Source organism: Mugil cephalus, chromosome 17 (assembly GCF_022458985.1).
Source record: "Mugil cephalus isolate CIBA_MC_2020 chromosome 17, CIBA_Mcephalus_1.1, whole genome shotgun sequence".
In the NCBI taxonomy this organism is placed as follows: Eukaryota; Metazoa; Chordata; class Actinopteri; order Mugiliformes; family Mugilidae; genus Mugil; species Mugil cephalus.
In genome coordinates this window covers 22,866,935-22,883,244 of record NC_061786.1, presented here as the reverse complement: position 1 = coordinate 22,883,244, position 16,310 = coordinate 22,866,935, and the positions used below count along the sequence as shown (strand labels likewise).

The 16,310-nt window shown below is 43.6% G+C and overlaps 1 protein-coding gene across 1 annotated transcript in view; it reads right to left on the bottom strand.

Annotated features, from left to right (window-relative positions):
• The window catches only part of syne2b (spectrin repeat containing, nuclear envelope 2b), a 136,334-nt gene that overhangs the window by 75,263 nt on the left and 44,761 nt on the right, over positions 1-16,310 (bottom strand). Inside the window, 15 exon segments of the mRNA XM_047611357.1 lie at positions 370-939; positions 942-6,728; positions 6,818-6,991; positions 7,183-7,312; positions 7,769-7,905; positions 8,713-9,060; positions 9,483-9,650; positions 10,289-10,387; positions 11,400-11,616; positions 11,698-11,876; positions 11,948-12,292; positions 13,347-13,667; positions 14,177-14,293; positions 14,935-15,162; positions 15,244-15,543. Coding sequence (XP_047467313.1) covers positions 370-939; positions 942-6,728; positions 6,818-6,991; positions 7,183-7,312; positions 7,769-7,905; positions 8,713-9,060; positions 9,483-9,650; positions 10,289-10,387; positions 11,400-11,616; positions 11,698-11,876; positions 11,948-12,292; positions 13,347-13,667; positions 14,177-14,293; positions 14,935-15,162; positions 15,244-15,543 — 9,120 coding nt within the window.

Sequence of the window (16,310 nt, the reverse complement as noted above, 5' to 3'; positions counted from 1 at the left end):
AAGTAATAATTTGTGTAAATCTGTGAGTCATAAGGAGGAAACACACCAACATCTCAGGACTGAAGTGGTTCTGTTCTGAAGCTAAAATTCCTGAAAGCTGCTGTAGACGCTGATCAGCTGTTACCAGAAACGTTAAGTTGCTGTTTTTGCTGCAGAGGGAGGTCTGGAAACAAGGAGTCACTTTCTTTTACAACTCACATATATAAACACATTGTTAATAACTAAACGCACTAAAGGAATAATTCTGTTTCGCTTGTTTGCATGTTTGTTTGTTTTCTTTGCACACGAGCGACACAGCGTCATCTTAATTTAAACTGCCATGACTTTAGCTTGTTATATTAAAACTTTCCAGTATTTCGTTTGACTCACCTGTGATAAACTCCCACTGTGAAGCCTGACTTCACTGGTGGTGGTGGTGGTTATGATCGTTGGGAGAGGTTTTTCTATGCTGACGATCTTTTCCTCTCCCTGAATCATCTTCTCCTCCTTTCGTTGTTCTGTCTTTACCGTTGCATCGGTTTCTTGCACATTAGTCGTCTCGGCCTCAGGTTTGTCAGACTCAACGTTAACGACAGTCACATCTTTGCTTTTTGTACTCGATTCTACCTCCGGTTCCTTTTCTGTTGTGACAGTTTCGTATTCACGGACACTGATGTTAGTTTCAGTCTTTGTAACACGCTTTTCATCCAAACTGTCTGGTGCATCATGAATGTCACGAGTCAACACTGCAGGATCCTTGACCTCTTCGGGTGTTTCTGCTGTGGTTTTGCAGGTTTGGCTTTGTTCAGATGAGCGTATTTCAACAGTCTCTTCTGAGTGAAGGACCTGGGTTTCTGACACCTTTTCACCCTGGATACTGGATGTTGGATCTGTATCAACTCTTGGTGCCTTTTCTAGTGAAACTGACGTGAGTTCGGTGACTTGTGTATCTGGTTTCACACCTTCTGTGGAGAGGACACCACCTTCATTTCATCCTTGACCTCGACAGGTGTTGATTTGAAGACCTCTACCTCGATCACTGTTTCTGGTTTTACAGTGTCTTGCTCAGATAAGCTTATTTCTGTAAATGCCTCTTTTTCCATCCTGACAGAGACGTCTTGTCCCTCTTCTGGACTTGTCTGTTTGTCTTTCAGGCCATCATCCTTCGCCTCTTTACTTAGATCCTGTCTGCTGTCTGAGACGTCTAGCGCAGTCACCATTTCTGGTTTCACAGTGTCTTGCTCAGATAAGCTTATTTCTGTAAATGCCTCTTTGTCTCTTGGGTGCTCTGCTGCAAATACAGCAGATTCATGTTCAGCAGAGTCGCTCTGAGCCACATTCTCTAGCTTTTCATTGACGGTTTCTTCTCCAACTTGTGGTGTCTCTGGTGCAGCTTCCTCTGAGTGGGATATATCTGTACCTGCATCTTTGTTCTCTGGTGTTTGTGTCACTCCTTCACCCTGGATACTCGTAGGAACGATTTCTAATCTTGGCTCTTGTGTTACAGTGGCAGAAGTGTCTCCGTGCTCCTCGGGAGTGGTTTGTATGTCTAGTTGTAGGATTCTCACTTCAGGCTCCATCTGGATTTTCTCCACTGTAACAGACTTTTCATCCAGGCTGCCGGGTTGATCACACGTGTCCCGCTCTAATAAGCTTATTTCTGAAAACAAAGTCTCTTCATTTGGTTGCACTGCTGCAAAAACTGTGGCTTCAGGTTCAGTGGAAGCAACACTTTCTTGCTTTTCAAGGTTCTCAGTCAAAACGTCAGTCTGATCTTTGGTTTCTGAAGTTTGGGTCACTTCTTCACCCCGGACAATTTCTAATCTTTTCTCCATTGCTATTGTGGCCCAAGTGTCGTCTTGCTCCTCTGGACTGGTTTGTACATCCAGTTGTAGGATTCTCACTTCAGGCTCCATCTGGACTTTGTCCTCCATAACAGACTTCTGGCCTGGTTTTACAACATCTTGATCATGGAAACTTATTTCTATAAACTTTGTGTCGTGCGATTGTATTAATCCGGAAATAAGAGAGGTGGGTTGAGCGGAGTCACTCGGAGCAGCATCATCTTGACGTTCAGTTTTACTTTCTTGAAGCTTCATCGTAGTCGTCTCAGGTGCTGCTTTTTCTTGCATTATATCAACAGTCACCTGTTCTGTCTCCGTTCTGGTTTGAATGCTTATTTGATGGCTTGTCTCCTCTGCCCTCATGGTTTCATCTTCTTCTGGACTGGCTTGTATATCGAGTTGTAGAATTCTCACCTCAGGCCCCAAGTGTATTTTCTCCATCATGACAGGCTTTTCATGTGTCATCAGTGGAGGCTGGTGTTCTGGGAGAACACTGTATTCCTTGACCTGTTTCTCTTGTGTATTTTGTAAGAGCTCAGTCTCAGTTTGGCTTGATTTCATGATATCCTGCTGATATAAGGTTATTTCTAAATATCCCGCCTCAGCTTCAGGATGTGGCAGAGGTTTGGAAGCCAGAGCCTGAGCAGAGTCTCTTTGAGTCTCACTGGATCGAAGTTCACCACTGATTTCTTGCACAGTTTCGCTCTGGATACTGGTTTCAAAAATCTTTGACTCATTTGCTAATTTGACAGATTTGTTTTCATTCTCCTCTAGGACGGGTGGTTTATCTAGTTCTTGAGTGCACACTGCAGGCTCATTACCCTGGATGTTTGAGGAATCTTGAACGCCATGTGCCGACACGTCAGTTTGCTCTTCTTGGAGATAATCTTTAACCTCTTGTAGTTGTTCTTGAGGTGTTTCCTCTCTGTCAGTTGACTTTTCACCCAGGCTCTCAGATGTGACATTGTGCTGATCATCTTTGAGTCGTCCCTGAATGGTTTCCAATAGTTCTCCGTCTGATTTGTTGACTCCAACATCAGAAAGATTAAGGACCAAATATCTCTTCTGAATCTCATTTGAATCTGGTGTGTTTTCCCATAACTTGTCAATGTATTCTGCAACATTTGGAGCTTCTGTAGTGGCAGAAGAGAGCGATGGCTTTGTTTGAGCCACTGTGGACTGGACCACGGTTTGTTCTGGGGTCTTTTCAGGCTCCTGCATCTCCAATTCAGAAGGTTTAGATAATTTAGGTGAAATATCTACTTTACAGGGACCAGATGTAAGTCCAAACTCTTCCGATGTGTCAGGAATCTGGCCCTTGATGTCGACTTCTCGAGAAGCCTCCAGACTCTTCGACTCTCTTTCAGTTGCTGAAAACTGAACAGAGTCGACAACACTAGTCTCAGTTGTTGCTGTGATCACCAGTGCACTTACAGCTGGTTTTCCACTTTGAGTTTCTGTCTCACTTTCCTCACATGTCACAAGACTCTTTGACTCCCTCTTGAGTTGCACAAGTTCTGTTTTTTCCAAGTCAGGAACTCCAGTTTGTTCTCTGGGCGTCACTGATTCAGAGAGTTTCTCAGCACCAGTCAAGTCTGTGGTGGAAACATCTGGGGAAGTTTTTAGACCCTTTGACTTTCTCTTCGGAGGTGAAAGTTTTCCTTTTTCAGTAATTTCAGTTGATACAGTGACTATTTCTGATGGCTTCTGACTGTCCTCTGCAGAAACTTTTGCAGTAGAATTTTCTGGGGAAGTTAACTGGCTGTCAGGTTCTGGAGAATCTTTTAGACTCTTTGTCTTTCTTGTGGTTGGTAAAAATTGACCTTCTTCCACAACAGGAGTCACAGTGACGGCCTCTGCAGCTGATGGAGCCGTTTCACTTCCAGATTCTCTTCTTGCTTCTTTAGGCTCCAACTCATTATTCTCACCAGTGGCAGAGAATGTCTCCACAGCTGTGGAAACATCCGTTATGAGCTTTGTTTCTTGTGAAACGACGGCTTCAGACTCCTTTGTGATCTCATTTATTTTTTCCACAACATTAATCTCAGTTAATTCAGTGACATTGTCTGGGGTTGAAGAGGACTCCTGACTGTCAGGAACTTCATTTGTCGTACTGATGTCTGATATAACCTTAGTTTGTTCTACTGCAGCAGCCTCATGGATCTGAGTTAGGGGCTTTTCCACATCACGTACTTCCTCCTTCAGAGGAACTTCAAGAGGAGGAGATTCTGGAGACGGTATCTGACTGTCAGGCTCTTCTACACCCTTGGTGCCCACAGAGATATCAGCTGATACTGTAACTTCCTCTAGGGCAGTAGTTGCAGTGACTGCCTCCATAGTTTCCTCTGAGGACTCCATTCTGCCTGGTTCTTCTCTGGTCTCTGTCACAATCTTGTTAGCAAGTTCTGGAGAAGGTTTCAGATCCTTTGACGTTCTTTTGGGTGGAGAAGGTTTTGCCTCAACAGGCACCTCAGTTGATTGAGTGACTGGGGTTGAAGGAGTTTCTTTCCCCATGTCTTCAGGCTCCAATTCCTTAGTTTCCCCTGGGACAGTCACTGTCTCTAAACCAGTGGAACTATCTAAACTTTTTGACTTTCTCCTGGTTGGTATGAGCTTTGTTTCTTGTGATATGACAACTTCTCTTTCCTCTAAAGACTTCCGCCTCCCAGGTTCGCTTGTGATTTCTGTCACAGCTTCAAAAGCAGACTCTGGGGAAGCTTTCAGATCCTTTGACTTTCTTTTGGGTGGTGAAAGTTTAACTTTTTCCTCAACAGTAATCTCCGTAGTTATTGTGACCATATCTGGCGTTGAAGTTGTCTTCTCGCCATCAGGGCCTTCGTTCAACATCCTTCTGATTGTTATGACCTTAGAAACTTCAGCGACGGACTGACTGTTGGATATTTCCAGTGTATCCTCCTTCTGAGAAAGTTCCTGAGAAGTGTTTGCAGGCAAAAGCTGACCTTCTTCAACAGCAGTTACAGCAACAGCCTGTGCAGTTGAGGAAGTGTCTTCATTTGGTTTCACCTCAATAGTCTCACCAATAGCAGACACTGGCTCTAGAGCTGTGGAAACATCCAAACTTTTTGACTTCCTCCTGGTTGGTATGAGCTTTGTTTCCTTTGAAACGACAGGTTCAGTTTCCTCTAAGGACTTCTTTCTCCCAGACTGTTTCGTGATTTGTGTCACAGCCTTGGAAGCTACTTTGGGGGAAGATTTCAGATCCTTTGTTCTTCTTTTTGTTGGTGAAAGTTTTCCTTTTTCTTCAACAGTAATCCCAGTTGATCTTGTGACCTTGTCTGCGTTTGAAGAAGGTTTTCCTTCATTTATCTTACTGATGTCCGACATAACCTCAGCGTCTTTTACTGCAGCAGCTTCGGTCTGACTATCAGACTTTTCCATGTCACATATTTCCTCTTTCTGAGGAACTTCAGGAGGAACATTTGGAGCAGCAAGTTCTGGAGATGGTTTCTGACTGTCAGGCTTTTCTATGCCCTTGGTAATAAGTTCTGGGGACGTTTTCAGACCCTTTGACGTTCTTTTGGGTGGTGAAATCTTTCCTTTTTCCGCAAAAGTAGTTACCGGCTTTGGAGCTGTGGAAACATCCAAAGTTTTCGACTTCCTCCTGACTGGTATGAGCTTTGTTTCCTTCAAACTGAGAGCTTCAGCTTCCTCCAAAGACTTCTGTTTCGTAGGTTCTTTTCTGATTTCTGTAACAACTTTGGCAGTGAGTTCTGGGGAAGCTTTCAGACCCTTTGACGTTCTTTTGGGTGGTGAAAGCTTTGCTTTCTCCACAACAACAGCTGTTACTGGCTCTGGAGCTGTGGAAACATCCAAAGTTTTCGACTTCCTCCTGACTGGTATGAGCTTTGTTTCCTTCAAACCAACGGCTTCAGTTTCCTCCAAAGACTTCTGTCTGATAGGTGCTTTTCTGACGTCTGTCACAACCTTGGTCGTGAGTTTAGGGGATGCTTTCAGACCCTTTGACATTCGTTTAGGTGGCGATAGCTTTGCCTTTTCCTCAACAGTAATCTCAGTTGTTGTGACCGTCTCTGGGGTTGAAGCTAATGTCTGACTGTAAGGACCTTTCTCAGCTTTTGTCAAACTCCTGATATCAAGCTGTGGGGATGTTTTCAGAGCCTTTGACTTTCTTACTGTTGGTGAAAGCTTTGGTTTTGCCACAGGAGTTCGTCCTGGGGTTGAGACAGTTTCAGTCTTGACTTGTTCAAGATCAACATCAGGTGATCCAACACTGCTCACAACAGCCTCGTCAGTTGCAGACAGGTCACTGCTTTGTGACTCTCTTCTAGTTGTTTCTTCTGTAACTTTAGTTTCTTCCACAAACATTTTAGATTGTTCTCCAGAACAGAGTTCAACTGGAACATCGGTTGTTGATGGGACAGAAGAGAGTGGCTCTGGTTTATCTGTAACAGTGGCCGTTATCTCTTGTCTTTCTTCCACTTCAGTAGTAACGGTCTCCACCTTTATTTCAGTGGTTGAGGTCTTGGGCTTTCTCCTGGATGGTACAGGTGTAGTTTCCACACTGACAACAGATACAGACTCGTCACTGACCTCATGGTGCACGATAGTGTCTTCTGGGATATCTTGAGAAACGCTGTAACTTTGTGATATAACAGATTCGGGAGCAGGTTTTACGTCTTCCATGAATGCAGTCACAGCAGGCGTTTCAGTTTTAGGCTCATCTCGCATCTCCTCAACCGAAACCGATGTTTCACCTTCAACTGATTCGTCGGTTACAGAAATGTTTTGCTGCAGTTTATCTTGAGTTGTTTGCTCAAACGTGCGCTTGGCTTTTCGTGGTGGCGCGATCACAACGGAGGTCTTTGTCTCCTCCGAATTACCAAGAAGGATGTCTGGTAGGTTTTGTTTATTCATTTCATCAAGGTCCTTAAACGGAAAGATTACAACAAAGTCACTTAATGAAAGATGTAATACGATCAAAGCTGATGTTTATGAAACCATGAAACATTAAATACCTTCAAGCTCTGATTTAGAGCAGTTTTATGTTCATCTGCTTCTCTAAGTGTCTCTGAACCCTCTTTCTCCAGTTTCTCAAAGAAGTCCGGTGACAGACAAGCTTTGAGAAACTGCTGGTGTGAGAGCGCCTCCTGCAGGTTCATCTGCAACTTTTCACCTTCCTCTAATGTCACCTAATGCCAGTAGGAAAAACATGTGCATAAAATAGTGCATCACAAGTAAAATGTGTATAATATAGAGCACACAGTGCAAATAATATTATGAGCAAACAGATCACAAAATTAGCAGCTTATTTATCCAGCTTAGAATTTGAGCATTTAATAAAAAGAAAAGCAGTTTTGTTACTGAAACAAATTTAATGTACCTGCAAAGATGAAACTGACTCTGATGGTTTACTGTGGTTCCATTGCTGCAGAGCACGAATACAATCCATCATGTAGCTGGCTGCGTTTGTAGAGCATGTACTCTGGTGCTCACTCAGCCTGGACTTCAGGCTGTAGAAAAAAATTAATTTGCACATTGCATACAACAAAGCAGAAAAGGAGGAGGAAATGTATGTGCTCATGTGATTCCCTTTGCATAGTTTGAGAAACCGAGGCAATGATGTAATATCCCTGGATTTCTCAAACTGGTTACAGATAAAAGAGATTCGTTTTTGATGTGACTGATCAGGAGCAGAGTGACCTGCTGAGGCATGTCGCTGGCATCTAAGGATGATTGAAAAGCAAATTGAAAAAGAGCGATGCCAGCTGAGAATTCATCACAAAACATTTATTCAGGTAAGAGTTTAAGGATTATTGCGTGTGGGTTTGAGTGACTTCGATCTGAGTAAGCGAAACAGAAGAAATTGATCCAAAACTAAAGGTTGAACCCGTCTCATCGCTGGATGTCCTATTGACCTGTGTTCAATCAGAGTATTTTTTTTGTTTGTGCATTCATCTGATTTATACCTGGCGTGCTGCTGACACAAAGATTCAACCGTGCTGATAATTTCTGCCGGCAGCTCGTTGACGGGAGATGTCGACTTGACTTCCTGTTGCAGATCATGAACCTTCGCAGACAGACCTTCAAGAGACTTCTCGCAGTTCTAACAGGAAGTAAAAACATCACATGAGTAATATTGACCTGTCTAAGTTCCATCAACATGCAGATTCTCCTTGAGGGGCGGGGCTTAGCTGGAGGCAAAACATCTCAAACACTATAGCTTGTAAACAGCTAGTTAGTATATTTCAACAGACTGTTCTGGCAAGAATACTCTCACAAATACTGTCACTCCCCCTGAGACCATGAGCATTATTTTAAAAAGTTGACTGATGGAACTATATTCACTGACCCCTACACTCTCACTCACTGGACGAATGATTTGACCAAAGGACACAGAGGGGACGAAGTCTGGTCTGTCTTTATCTAATGAAGTCTCTCTAATAAAGATATTACAAGAAGTAGGTGGAGCCACTGTGGAGGGGAACGTAGTAAATGCAACTTCTGCTTGGAAACCCTGAAACATACAACTAATGTTGAGTCAGCCAGCGGTTAGCATTAGCATTAATGCAACAAGAAATCCCCTAAATAATGATTAAGAAATAATAATTTCAGCAACAAACCCAAAACGTTTTCCAGGCTGAAACTGTTAATTTTATCTGATATGAAGTGTGCACGTTCTTGTGTGATTGCCTCACTGGTGGCTGGTTTGTGATAAAACTTCAAGTTAGTGTTTTTGATTTTTTGGTTTTGGCACCAAAGTGACAGTTTTCATCTCTAGCTTCCCTCTGTTTTGCCTCCAGCTAACGTCACAGTGTCGTAGGACATGAAGAGGTCTATAGAACATCAGCATAAACATGTATTAAAACAAACTAATTTCAGATTATGTGGTTGAATATGAAGCGCTAAGAACCTGGAGGCTGTGCCAGTGCTGCTGAAGCTGAGCGATGTTATTCTGCGGTTCACTGTAACTCAGCGCCTGGTCCAGAGACCGGAGCTCCCACTGCAGAGCTGCAGCTCTGTCCTTCAGCCCCGCGGTTCTCCGGGCCAGCCGACCGTCCAGCTCCTCCAGCTGGGCCTCGCAGGCCGACAGCCGCTGCCTCACCTCCTGCTCGGAGACGGAGCACAGCTCGTGGAGGTGGCTGACCTCCAGGGTCAGGGAGTCCCGGCCTCCGGCCGTGCAGAGGCTCAGCAACAGGTCTCTGGCCGAGTCCAGCTCCTTCATCTCTCTCTGCTCCCTGTCCACTGTCTGCAGCAGAGCCTGGCTCCGGGACAAGGAGGAGATCCAGACAGTTTAACAACTTCTGCCAAATGAACATTCAAAGGTTTCTGGAAACAAAAAGGATGAGCACCCCTACAACCACAAACACTAAGAATAGTTTTAATTTAAAAATAAAACGACAGGTGCTGTGACGCCTCAAGTTTAAATGCACAAAGAAAAAAAAAGTTCTGATTCAAATCACTGATAATAATTCATAAAAACATTTTAAAATTATATGAATGACATGACAAAGAAGAACTGCATAAAACAGAGCCACACAACAGATGAGAAACTAGAAAATATTGTGGAAACACCACAGATCTCTGTTTCCAAACTAAAATATCTCTGATGGAGTCGATTCAGATTCATCACAGTATTAGAGGCGTCTCTCAGGAATCTGTGTTTCTGTTCTATCCTCTGACCTTCAGGGTGTTGGCGGCGCTGAGCAGAGCCGGTCTATCTGCTGGAGGAGGAGGTCCCAGACTTTTAACCTGCTCCCTCAGCCAGTCCTGAGCGGCTTCGTGCTGCTCCACCAGCTGAGTGCACTGCCGCTCCGTCGCGATGCCGTCCTCCAGGTCCGTCACCGCCACCTGAGAACAGCAGCAGGGGGATTCACACGACAGCACTCACACTATTCCTACTGTTTCACTTAGAGATACAATAAAAGGAAAAATGTCTGTCAATAGATTAAAATATTTAATCATGTAATTTACTGAATGCATGAAACTTTATTCCAGACTCAAGTCCATAAATACACAAGACAAAAAACAATACAGAAAATATAAAAATAAGTTTATGCGTAAACCTTTCAGCCCTCAGACTGGAGGCATCAGCTCAGAGTGGGATTTACAAGCAACATTATTATACCATTCCCAGATTCCTTTAGCCGCTGCATGAATTTATAAATTAAATGTCTTAAAAGTGCTTTAAATGTGCTCATTCCTGCAGTGACAAACATCTGGCTCCATCCCCCCTCTGGGTATTATTAAAAGAATGTGCATAGCATCACTGTTTGCAACCTGAGCTTGTTTGCCTGGACGTATAATTTACAGCATTGTCTACAAACATCATCATCACATCCATTTATGTTGAAACAACTTCAGAAACGTTGTAACTGGACGACTGATGTGGAGGATGGAGCTGGTGATGCTGTTAAACCTGATTATAATTAAACACCAAATATGAGAATAGAAATGTGTAAAAGTGTCAGTGATGGATGTGAACTCACGGTCAGTTCCTTCAGCAGAGCAGGGATGGATTCTTCTTTGTCTGCCCAGGACGGATCCGACCAGCTCAGGTCCTGACTGATTTCAATCAGCTCTGCAGCCTTGAAACGAACAGAGAATTCAATTCAATTCAAAAACACTTATGGACGACAAATATACAGTGAATGACCTTTAATTTATGGTAATTAATGATATTATGTAATATCATTATTAAAATTATTATTCAATGCAACCTCTTAACTCTTATTTCTGTCACTACTGTCACAACTATCACCACTTTGTTCACACTACATTTGTCCACGTCACTGTCTTGTCTCATTGCACAATAAAAGAATAAATAAATGAAAAAGAAGACAAATTATTTCGTGGCAGAAAGTTGTTCTGGAGTCTCTATGCGGCGACAGACGCTTTAGGCAGGTGTAAAAAATGCTGTAAACTCAGGATCCTTTCAAACATGGACGTGTTTTATTAATAACAGTTTGTTTCCATCATGAATGAACAGAAGAGAAATCTGAATCAATCAGTATCTGGTGTGACCCCCCTTTACCTTCCAGACACCATCACTTCTTCTAGATCCACTTACACTCAGTTTCTGAAGGAACTCAAACATGTTGGAGAACTAACCACAGATCTTCCTCAAATCCTCCTGTGTCTTCATATAATCCAGACTCTGGGGCTCTGGGGGGGTCATGCTGTTCTTGTTTCCTCTGAAAGATAGTTCTTAATGACCTTGGCTGGATGTTTGGGCTCTTTGTCCTGCAGAGGGATGGACTTTTAGCTGCAGCTCTTCCATGAAGACCACTTGTGTCCAGACTTGTCCAGACAGTCGATGATGGACCTGGGTCCCACTGGTTTCTGACAGTTCATCTTCACGTTTGGAAGGGAAATAGTCTCGATGTGTTGTGCGGTAGAACTTGTGTCTTGATGCTGTTTATATGTTTTAAAGAATTCTTAGTTCACAGCTTTTTTTCCACACCTCCCTAAAACTTTTGCACAGGACTGTAGATTTTACTTTTTTTTATTTTCAGTCGCTTTTGCAATAACTAAATAAACAAACCTTGATCCGGTGTCCCTGTCCCTGTCCCTGTCCCTGTCCCCGTGAGGTCTTTTTACCTGTGTGCGGACGTCGGAGAGGACGGGGGCCATGGCTGTGATCTGGTCCAGAAGAGTCCGGGCCTGTTCCGCGGCCTGTCTCCGCTCCCCCAGACCCGGCCAGGGGAAGACCCTCGGCAGGTTGGACGCCTGCTTCTGGAGCTCAGCCAGACGGGTCTCGGCCTGGTTCTGGTTCTTCTTAAAGGACAGGAGACGGTCCAGGACGTCCTGCAGCCGTCTGACGGAGGACAACAAAAAAAAACTCTCACATAGACGTTCATGCTTTAAAGCTTTACTGTAGAATTGTAAATATCTCCACCTCTGCGTCTCCTGAGCGTCCGTCCACACCGTCCTCCACTGCTCCTCCATGTCTCTGACTGTCCACTGAACCTCCTCTTTCTTGTCCTCGTCCAGCTCCTTGTGGTCGCAGAGACTCTTTGCTCGTCTCTTCATCTCCGTCACTTGAGCGTCACCGTTGGACTTGGAGCTCAGGATGGACTGAAGCACAAACACAGAGGCTTTTAGATGAGATAAACACTACACGAGAAGACAACTAAATATATCTGTACCTTTGCAGTGTTCAGTCTGTCCTCTATCTGAGCCTGTCCACCCTGAGTCCCTGTCCCCCGGGAGTCGGCCCGGTCCTTCAGGCCTTCCACCCAGGCCTTAGTGCTCCCTGCGTGGGTCCTGAAAGCCTCCAGCTCCCTGGAGAGCAAATACTGGACCTCAGCTTCCTTCAGAGTGTCCTCGGCCGTCTGCAGGACCGTCCTCCACGTCTCCTCCGAGTCTTCCACCGTCTGCTGAGCCTCTCGTCTCTTGTCCTCGTCCAGGTCGTCCTTGTCACGGAGACTCTGGCTCTGTCGTCTCAGTTCTGCCAGTTTAGCGTCTCCCTCGGGTTTGCAGCTCAACACGGTCTGAAAACAAAACACACGTCTTAGTTACGACTTTATTTCTGAGCTGAAAACATGACGACATTACTCGTCTGTCTCACGCTCTTCACCAAATAGGAGGAGGAAGGTCCCACAGACATGGAGACATGGAGACATCCAACCTCCAGCTCCTCTCCTATGACGGCTGGTTGTCTCCATCTACTGTATAAAAGTGAACCCATCCTCACTATGTTCAGTCCGTTCTGTCTTTGCTGTCGTTCATGTGACTCCAGTGACTCTGTCGTTCTTCATAAAACAATTTCACATATACTGGACCTTTCTTATGGAAATATTTACCTCCATCTCTAAAACAAACATCTTCACTGTCATCGTTTATTTGTAGCTTTTTAAATTAACATCCACATATAACATTTAACATAATGTTTTTTCATTCAATTTCCTCTAAATTTGTAGACGACTATTTCCACCTTTAAATGTTTTGTTTCTCCTTTTTCTTTCCATCTTATTTGTAGTTTAATGTTATTTTACATTTGTAGATGTGTTTTGCTTCATGTAGGGGAGAAATTTAACAATCTTAGACTCAGTCAGTTTTCTGTGGATTTGAAATTACGCTTTGTTCAATTAACCTACTATTGTTTTTTAAGGAAATGTTATTGCACATTGATTCTGCTAAAAACACCCAAGTAGATGCAACGATTAAACTTAATAAAGTACAAAGTAAAAGGAGATAAAAGAAAAGGGAAACATGAAATATGCGTAAGGAACAGAGCTTGTGGGACGTTCACAATATTCTTTTCTATTCTTTCTTTCTCAGTTGTTGCTGTTGTTACAGTTTTTTTTGTCTGTTTGTTTTGTGTTATGCTGTGATTGGGAATTAAAATGGTGAAGGAGGAAAAAGAAGAAGGAGGAGGAGGAGATGGGACCAAAGCCTTCTACCTTATGAGAGATGAAACTAATAATGTACATTTAACACTTTTTTCTTCTTTGGATTTTGTAAAATTCTGACATAAATAAAAATAAAAGGCTGAATAAAAACCATCCGTGTAAACGTTGCGTGACGTTTCTTAAACAGACTGACCTGTGCTGTGTTTATGGTCTGTTCTGGGTCCGTGTCCACAGACGTCAGACTCTGCTGCTTCTCCTCCAGCCAGATTCTGGTGTTTTCCTTCAGGGCTTCGAAGTCTCTCAGCTGTTCGTCCAGAGCGCATCGTCTCTCAGCGTCACACAGGATCCGCTTAGCGTCTCCGAGGACTCGACTCCATCGCTGCTCGCAGCCTCTCAGCTTCTCTTCAATCTCGTGTTTCTTGTGTTCCTCTAGATCCTGGTCACACAAACTCTGACCTCGTCTCCTGAGCTCCTGCAGCCGGACGTCTCCTTCAGGCTTAGAGCTCATGATGGACTGAAGGACGAGATGGACAAGAGGTCAGACTGAAGCTTAATTCGACACCAATCCAAACATGAGACAGGATGAAATCACTTCTGTAGTAACAGTGTGAGCAAACACTTCATCCTGCAGTAACATGTGATAACGTGTCAACTCTTAACCTCCTGAGACCCTGTGTCCTCATATGGAGACACTTTCTGTTCTGAGACACGGCTGCGCTGGGTCTCAGTGCCTTTAAGCTCTGTCTAATGTTAAGTTCTGTCAGTTTACATCAAAGTTAAGTACAGATACATGTACATGTACTCTATCTAGTACATTCAGGACTGTGAGTGTCCTTTAGGTTTAACAAAACTGAATCTGCTTCCTTTAATAACTACATCACACAATATTTGTACTTTTACTTTCAGCACTCGATTAGTAAATATTAAAATAAACTACTTCTACTTAAGTGTGGTGCTTAAAGAACACAGAGTACTTTCCAGTATTTATACACGTGCGTCTCGTTCTTCATTCATCATAATCACCTGTGCAGCACGGAGTCTGTCCTCCGCTCTGGTTTGGCTGCTCAGAGACTCCAGACGATGTTGGACGTCTTCCAGCCAGCGGCCGGTGTCCTGCTCATGGTTATCAAAGTCTCTCAGCTGGAAAGAGACAGACAGAAAATAATTCAGGCTTTTCCAGGGAAAGGAGCTGTTTATCGACACTACAACACTTAGAGAGACGGGAAAGGAAACTGGATTAATTATTATTTAAAGTCTGAGCAGATTATTTATTTAGACTTCCTGTCATAAAGGTCGTGTTTTAGATCAAAGAGCAAATATCATCCGAGCCAACGACAAACTAGAATGAAATGCACTCAATGGGCAAAACATGAAGGTGAAGGTGTTTGTTGTTTGAAGGTTTTTTGGTTTCAAAAAATCTGACATCGACCAAACAACCATTTCATGAAAGTTTTGTCAAGCTAAAGTTTCAAGTTGTTCTACATTTTATGCAGGACTCTCAAGTTGTGAGACACATTTCAATAAGTTCACGACATTTCTCACATTGAAAAATAAATAAAATTCCCCACACATTAGTGACATAAACTGTATATAAAAGAGATTAGTAACATGAATGGAAGAGGAGCCTCTGCTTATTTCAGCCTCTTCTAGAACTTGCACTTTATCACAGCGTCATTTCTCTCTGTATTATAGTTTGTTTTGGTGGTTGTTCTTGTTTAAGCCAAATAAAAATAAAAATGAAATCAAACCCCCGTCTATATCGGATCCCTTCCTTCTCTCACCTCCAGCGTCCTCCTCTCCATCTCCTGGACGATCTGAGCTCCTGCTGCCGCCTCCGTCTGCTGCGCCTCCTGCAGCAGCGTCCTCCAGCGCTGCTCCATGTCTCCGACCGTCCGCTGAGCCTGGACCTTCCTGTCCTCGTCCACGTCCTGGTGGTCGCACAGACTCTGGCCTCGTCTCCTCAGGTTGTTCACCAAGCGGTCGCCCTCGGGCCTGGAGGCCAGGACGGCCTTCGAAGAAAAGGATTCGGTCAGTGCATCTGTTGAAGCAGTTCATGAAAACACTGAAAACTCGTTTGCGGCTGAACAGACCTGAGCTGCGCTGCATCTCTCTCCGGGAGGCGAGTGCCCCCCGACCGACTGGAGCTTCAGCCGTCGGTCTCTGATCCAGGACTCTGTGTTTTGACTCTGAGAGTCGAAGTCGTCTGAAAGGCCTCGGAGCTCCGCTTGTCTGGCCGTCTGCAAAACCGTCCTCCACTGCTGCTCCGGGAGCTTCAGCAGCTGCTCCACCTCCGCTCTCCTGTCCCCCCCCAGGACCTGAGACAGACTCTCCGCTCGTCTCTGCAGCTCCAGCAGCTTGGACTCGCCCTCGGGTTTGGAACTTAAAACAACCTGAAGGTGGAGAAGCGATGGAGAGAGATGGTATTGTTGTATGCAGACGACGCACTCCTTTTTTATTCAAAGCCATCAAACACTGTTCCAACATTATTACATGTAATTAATAAAAGTTTTCTGGACACAGTATTAATAATGCAAAATCTTCTAAACCTTTCTTGAACAAAGATGAAAGAATGAATCCAGTCATAACTGTTGTACTAATCATCGTTTAAATACATCATGGAATTAAGGCGAAACACTACAGGTGAATAAGGTAACTCTTTTACTAACAGAATTACATAATAACAAATTTAAATTTAAATATGCAAATGAGGAGCTATCTACTTAAATATGCACTAATTTGCACACATTTCCAATAATGGCTAAAGTGAGGTTTAAGATCCTTGTTTCATTTTGTTAACATAGATTTCCAGGTAGTGAAATGAAAAACTACATGTGCATTTTAACCAGTTTTGTAAAGTAGTTTGATAGAAAACATGTTAAAGAAGCAAAATGTCAAAGAATCTGAACACTGATCAGTGTTTTTGCTGCCGTGTCTTGTCTTAATACAAATTAATAGAGTTCTTAAAGCAAACTATGACCCGCTGGTGAGAGACGTACGAGACCAATGTCAGTAATTGGCCGGATAAACTTAATTAAGACGAATATCCTGAAGAGATTTTTGTAACTTGTAGCTGAGATGTTTTTTGAGACAAGATGTCCTATGTAATTAGGGGTAAAGTTCAAGAATTTAAAGACGTGTGGACTTTCTCAAGCAACAG